The sequence below is a fragment of the Vanacampus margaritifer genome, chromosome 19 (assembly GCF_051991255.1).
Source record: "Vanacampus margaritifer isolate UIUO_Vmar chromosome 19, RoL_Vmar_1.0, whole genome shotgun sequence".
NCBI classification, from domain to species: domain Eukaryota; kingdom Metazoa; phylum Chordata; class Actinopteri; order Syngnathiformes; family Syngnathidae; genus Vanacampus; species Vanacampus margaritifer.
Genome location: NC_135450.1, coordinates 2,622,379 through 2,629,914, shown reverse-complemented (window position 1 = coordinate 2,629,914; position 7,536 = coordinate 2,622,379). Strand labels below are relative to the sequence as shown.

At 40.4% G+C, this 7,536-nt stretch overlaps 1 protein-coding gene across 1 annotated transcript in view; it reads right to left on the bottom strand.

Moving 5' to 3' along the window:
- serinc1 (serine incorporator 1) overlaps positions 1-6,026 on the bottom strand; it is a 29,887-nt gene extending 23,861 nt beyond the window's left edge. Inside the window, exons 1-2 of the mRNA XM_077553078.1 lie at positions 5,857-6,026; positions 3,700-3,861 (exon numbers count right to left, since the gene is read on the bottom strand). Coding sequence (XP_077409204.1) covers positions 3,700-3,861; positions 5,857-5,895 — 201 coding nt within the window. The 5' untranslated portion in view covers positions 5,896-6,026. The remainder of the gene's footprint in view (positions 1-3,699; positions 3,862-5,856) is intronic.
- Positions 6,027-7,536: the final 1,510 nt, after the last annotated feature.

Here is a 7,536-nt window from a genome sequence, read left to right as displayed (position 1 = left end):
TCCCCGCCTACTGCCCGAAGCTAGCTGGGATAGGCCCCAGCACCCCCCGCGACCCTTGTGAGGACAAGCGGTAAAGAAAATGGATGGATGGATGTTTTGCAACAGTATTGAAGGAGTTCCCAGAGGTGAGAATGCCAAGAGTGTGCAAAAATAAATAAATCAGAGCAAAGAGTGACTATATACTGTAACTCCACGTGTTCATTCATAATTTTGATGCCTTCAGTGACAATCTACAATGTAAACAGTGACGAGAATAAAGCAAACGCACTGAATGAGATGTGTGTGCGTCCAAACTTTTGGCATGTACTGTATATTAGGCTGCTTTAGTTTATGCACACCACTGTTGTAATGATTTGTTTAGTTTGTAATATGGGATTTACTCTGTTAGTGTTGTCATCTTGTAATGAAAAGTAATTAGCCTAAAACAGCAGCTGTACTGAGAAGGTTATGACTAGATTTGGGCCCTGGGCAAACAATCCCCGGGCATAACGATGAGGGCGCCCCAGTAACCTACTCCATTAACTCAACACGGAAATGTGCGGTAGTCTAGTAGAAAACTAGAGAGTTACGGGGGGGGTTTTGGAAGGCGCCCTCACATTGACTGCACCCTGGACCGTCGCCCACATTGCCAATAGCAAAAACTAGCACTGGCTGTGTATCTTCCCTGCAGTGCGGAGTGTTCGGGGCAAACACGCCACAGACTACGTTTATATGCAGGCAATAACCATTTTAAAACCCGTTTTGTAAGGCCATGTAAACACACGCAATAACCCAAATATGCATTACATACATTGATTTCTCCTCTGCGCTTTCACATTATTTGGTGTCTCTACAGCACAAGCGCCACAATTTGTGCCTATATACACATACGGTAAATACAAGTATGTAAGTCCGTGCTTCTGGCGTGTAGCCCACCGGAAATACTCAAGCCGTTGTCAACAAACATGACGCTTGCAGCCAAGAACCACTAAGGAAACAGAGTACTTTATTTAGCGTGGTGAGTGACATAAATGTCTTTTATTAAACTTATAGTACGTTAAAAACGGAAATGACATTTACGTAATTACGTAGTCCGCGCGTCGCGGTCCGAACGTTATTCCAATCGAGCACAAATGAGCATTTCAACAGGAGAAACTCTTTCCGCCACGCATGTAAACTTGTTACCTCTATTGTTTCAGAAACCGAAATTCTGACCTTAACCCGAATTGACTGCATGTAAACGTACTGAGTTTCTTGGGTGGGTGAGGGGTGGAGTGGCATCATGCACAAGTTTAACACAGAGGCTGCAGTTATGCTTTAGGCCAAAAGTGACAGTCATGAGTTAAAAAAGTGACCAACTCCACAATGATTCTTTAAGTGAAAATCATTTCATTTCTCTTCCTTAATTTGAACACTTCATTCTTTGGCATTGTCTTTTTTGTTAATTCAAATGAAACATAAAAAAACAATGTGTTGCCATCAAAATAAATAACCAATACAAAGACAAAATAGGAAACCAAAAAAAAAACAAAAACGTTTTTTCTTTGTTATATGTAAGATTTGCCACAAAGAAAACTGGAGCTGCTTTGACAAAAGTTTAATTCAAGAGGGTATTAAAACTTTAAATATTAGGAACAAAATACTGAACAAGAATAATTATTTTAATAATGAAGTAATTTGTTGATTATTTTTTCAATTAATTAATAAAGTAGGAGGGAAAAATGTTATTTTTATTTCCAACCCTGTATTACAGGGGTGGCCAAGTTTGGTCCTCAAGAGCCACTATCCAGCCTGTTTTTGATGTTTCTCTCCACTAATACGCCTGATTCATGATCAGGCTCATTATCAGGCTTCTGCAAAGCTTGCTGATGAGCTGATCATTAGATTCAGCTACGTTTGAGGAGGGAGACATGAAAAACAGGCTGGATAGTTAGTGGCTCTCGAGGACCAAACTTGGCCACCCCTGCTGTATTACATATACACAGGATCCTGTGTTAAATTGACAGAGCAAAAAATGCGCAAGCATAACTAAAGATTCAGTTGCTGGTTTGGTCCTTAACACAGAAAATATTGACTATTGTTTTCCACAGCAGATATTTGCAAATGTTTTCTTTTAATTTTGAAACCTGAGAAAAATTACTGTTGAAAGGCTGAAATTCCAAGTACTTGGACAATTTTAAACTAAAAAAGGAATCCAAAGGGTTAATGGGGTACCGCAAGATATACGTCACCACATTTGATTAATATTCATGAGTCTAGTAAAGGGGTCAAACATGCTAAACAGATGCAAACAGTCTACTAACAAGATGTCTACTATGCTAAATCTACTAATTCTGTCCGAGAATGATATCCCTGGTGCCAAATTCACTGGTATAGACGTCGAAGAACATACTAATGTTCAATTAAGGAGATGGCTGAAAAAGATGAGGAAAAGAACCAACCTGATCTAGAGGTTAAAAAAAAAAATCTCCCCCTCAAAACATCATCCCACGCAACTGACACTGACATTCTCCAGTTTCAACAAGCTATCCTTCTTTTACCACCATAGGCCCTGTCTTGTCATATCTGGTTGTCTTACTTCTTTGACAGTTGTTGGGGTACATTTTTATTGCTTTATTTGTGTTTGTAGCGATTACAATTCTACTAGAAAATTCTTGTGCACAACCAACACTTGCTATACCTCAATTCTTTCAATTATTATATCATTGCCGCATATAAACCCGTTTTCTTAATTCAGAAAAAGCCCTTAAGATTTTTCAAATTTTCATACATGTCACAGCTGCAGAAAGCCAAAAAATATATACATAAAAATCAGGCGGTAATCAGCAAGACAGGTCCGAAGAACAGTGGAAAAGCCATTTTAGCATGTTTCCTCGTCATTCATTATTATGGTCCGGCAGTCGGGGTAGGGCCAAACGCCAAACAAATAAAAAGAAAGAACATCGCTTACCTCTTCGGGAAGGCGGTGGCCGGTGGTAAGGTATTAGGATTTTCAAAGGAGCATGCATGGCCCCCCAGCAAAAATGTTTACTATATATGAAGGTGAAAGGCTCACTTCGCTGGCGTTAAACTACTCTTTAAACTACTCGACGTCCGCACAAGTTGATCCTCATTCACATTTATCCCTCTGAAGTTTTGGCTTCGGGAAACAAATGAAAAATGCATCCTTCATATGTGGACGGCCGTAGTGACTCTGGAGTTGTTTCTGCAAGTTCCTTAACAGCTGTGTTTACTCGGCATGTTTTTTTTCCGGAGATAAACAAGTGTAGCGATTAATGGCGAACGAGAAATTTAGACGGTACTGAGGGAAGTTGTAATTTCCTCAACAACCTCTGGGGTCACCACGTTGACTTTGCTTGTTTATAGACGAAAAAAATACTATTATCAAGTATTCATAATCTGAAGTTGCTACTTTTGTTGATCATGGAGTTAATAAAATAATTGCTTTAATAAAATAATTACTAATCCACTCAGTAAACACAAATGATTCGGCAAAAATTAAATTTCTAGGTTTAACTCAGAAGTTAAAGCTTTAAAACTCTGCTTTAAAGCTACAGTTAACTACAGAGAAAATAATATACACTAAAAATAATATATGATGGTGATGATTGTGTTGGAGGGATACAATTTTATGGATAAAATAAAATAAATAGTAAACTTATTCAATATGTTGGTGCTTAATGACCCCTACATACACGTATACATGCACACCGGTGTTACCTTCTTCAAATGCTCCTCCATTCCCGGCATCAGCATGATGCAGGCGATTCCCACTCCCAGCAGAAGAAAGAAGGCATAAATGAGGCGAGTCACTGTCGAGTTGTTTCCACTAGGACAACAGCGAGACAGCAGACAGGGGGCGCTGCCGCACAGACACGGGATCTGCACAGTCCAATGAGAAAATAGGTTATTTATAGGGATGCACCGAAACAAAGTTTTTGGGCCAAAACCGAAAATAAGAAATGCTTGGCCGAAACCCGGAAAAAAATTATGCCAATTTTTTATTATCATTGCATTTATTATAATTAATTAAAATTATAATATTATTGTAAAATATGTAGGCCTATTTAGCACGGAGATTATAACAAAGCACATTAATATTACAACACGGTAAAGCTCGTCTCGCTCGTTCACGCTACTCGTTCACGCGATCTGTGCTGGAGTTGGGTGGTTGCTGCCTGTCATTGTCACCTGACTCACCTCTCTTAACTTTGCTAACTAGCCGGATAGCTGACCCTCTCCTGGCGGACTTACTTCACTGGGGTAAATTATATTGCCGCAGATGTGGTCAGTTAAGCTGGGGGGGGGAAAGTTGCTATCTGCGGCTCCACGGACCGGTGTCCCTCAACGGGGATTAGCCTACCGCCTGACCATGTGGTCTTGAGAGAGTGCACAGGAGCTTCACAACTACCGGCTGATCAGCGTTTGGACGTGTGTGTGTGTGTGTGTTTGTGAGTGGTTGTGTATGTGTGTGTGCGGCGGTATACGGAAGTGTGTGGCATGATTAAATTAATCCGCGGCAATAGTCGACTATGTTTTTGTAACAGTATATAGCAGTCATAGTTACCGCTTGCGTCCACATTCTATTTTTTTAAATTTTTGCCGCTTGGCACTGACACTAGGCTCCTTGTGCGCGTCATTGCAACCTGTGACAACAGTCACGATGCCGCCTAAAATAAATGAGGAAGTTGAGGAGATAACGAGGGCGCTTGACTTTATGTCGGAAGAGATTGCTACTGTTGCTAAGCAGCAAAAAATTGATACTGGACATGATGAGCGAGATTAAAGCTTTGAAAAGTCAGAATGAGGAGAAGGAGAAGAGGATTGCGAGTCTAGAGGGCCATGTAGCTGGAACTGGAGCAGTACACCCGCTTAAATTACGTAATTGTCAGTGGATTGGAGACCAGACCCCGGTCCTACGCCATGGCAGTGGCAGGGACAGACGGGAGAGAGCCAACAAAAGCTGACATGGGATCGGTAAAGCAACAAGTAACAACCTTCTTCTACAGCAAGGGCATTTCCTTTGACAGCACAACCATTGAGGCTTGTCATCCTCTACCAAGGAAAAACAGAAGTGATAAACTGGCCATAATAAGCAAGTAGAAAACACAAAAATGCACTCCTGAAACAAGGAAGAAAACGTTAATTGACTGATGTGTTTGTGAATGAACATCTAACAAACAAACAAATGCAGAAATTGTCAGAAAAGCACGCTTTTTAGGGAAGCAGAAGAAAATTCAGTCAACCTGGACAACAAACTGTAAGATCTTCATTAAGCTGAATGGGTCACCGGAGGAGGCCAAAGTACTGACTATCAGAGACATATAAATCAAAAGTCAGGGAGGCAAGTAGGCCCCAATATAACTGCATGTCGACCTGGATATCAAATGATGCAGGTTACCGCGATAATATTGGACTCCTTAATGGCTGCGATGTCGCAAGAGCTAACCTCATAGGAGAACGATTTGTAGATATCATCGCCAGTGTGGTTACCGTTCACGACACAGGACAAAAATAAACAACATGAAAATTATAATGCAGCCGGAAATTAATCTGTACCAACACGGACTCAAAGCTCCAAACAATAAAATAAATCAAAGTGGCATGTTTTGGCCTAGTATTTAATGAACATTAAACACAAGCTAATTACGATGTGACTAAAAACATCAGTCTTAAATTATGACCAACCTTTACGCCCTATACATAACAAAACTCCCCGCATTGTAAGAGGTGTCGATCTGCGTCACTGTAAATCACACGGCCTTGGGATTTGTTATTGCGCAGTCATGCAACCAAATGAAAAGAAACAAAACCTACTGACACCCATAGCAACCCACATTATCTAAATTTATCGTCGACAATAAACGAGTTACGTACCCAGCTCGCCATGGAACACAAACCCAGAACAGCTCCCATAGTGGTCGATGTTTACTCTTTTCCACTCGGTTTCGGAGATGGCCGCGAGACTCTAAACAGAAGATGGAAGATTTTACTGACTGATTCTTCTTCTTCGCTGCTCTGTGTCGTGCGTTCACAATTGTGCAAAATTATGTTACTGCCTTCTACAGGACCAAAATAGCTCTCCACGTTTTAGCTTGAAGTGTCGTGAGAATGTGTCGTTGAGGCGTTCTCTCTCTGAGGAATCAGATATTTTTTTTAAACGAGTACATTCATTTAAATATATTTTGTATTTTTTGCTCAATATATATAATTTGCACATATGTACAACAACAATATTTAACTCAGGTATAAGCCAGTACAAATTTAGAAAATAGAGTGCAATTAAAAATCTATGTGTAAGCCTTTGTGCTGATTTATATATCTGTACAAGTGTTAGCTTATCAACTAAATGCTCAATGCTGTTGACATATCCATGCACGTATAAGTGCAGCTATTTATATATGCAAGGTTTTTTTTTCTTGTAAGGGGGTAGGACTTGATAAGTTTTTTACTTCTTCCTACTCCCTTTTGAACATATAAGCTGTGCTTAATGATGACCATGCATGTAAAAAAGAAAAAAAACCTTTTCTTTTAAATCTTTTTATTTTAATTTTAGTATTTCTGTTGCTGGTATATATGTTCAATAAACAAACAAAGAAAACAATGAAGAATTGTATTTATGTAATGAATATATCTTTACCATTTTGGGGGGGAGGGTTCTTTCTTTTAAAAAAAAAAGCGGGGGCAATGTAGCAAAGGTTTTTGTTAGTAGAGTGTATTTTTCGTTAAGTCAATTTGAAAATTAAAAAAATACATGAAAATTTATTTTAAATGAATTGAAAACAAAACGAAAAAGTTGGCAGTGCTACATGGAAGCATTAATGTAAACAGTGAGTATCAATAAGAAGGGGGTCTGCCCTCAGGTAAAATAAATAAATAAATAAATCAGATCATGTGCATTCCTGGCATCAAAACGGGTCAGGGATGAAAAGGTGAAAATAACACAACCCTTCTAGGGGTGTCCAGGGGCATGCTTCTTGGAATATTTTACATTTAAACACTACAATTTAATATCATTTTTAGAAAAAAAAAGTCAAGTAGAAATAAAAGACTTCAACCAGCTTCTCCTGCGGGATTCCAAGGTGTTCCCAGGCCAGCCGAGAGACTCTCTCCAGCGTGTCCTGGGTCGTCCCCCGGACATGCCCGGAACATCTCTACAGAGAGGCATCCAGGAGGCATCCGAACTAGATGCCCGAGCCACCTCAACTGGTTCCTCTCAACACTGTGGAGTAGCGACTCGACACAGAGTCTCTCCCGGGTAACAGAGTTTCTCACCCTATCTCTAAAGGAGAGGCCGGACACCCTTCGGAGGAAACTAATTTCGGGCGCTTGTATCCGGGATTTTGTTCTTTCGGTCACGACCCACAGCTCATGAGCATAGGTGAGGGTAGGAATGTAGATAGACCGGTAAATCGAGAACTTCGCCTTTTGGCTCAGCTCCTTCTTCACCACAACGGACCGATACAGAGTCCGCATCACTGCAGACGCTGCACCGATCCGCCTGTCAATCTCCCGCTCCATCCTTCCCTCACTCGTGAACAAGACCCCAAGATACTT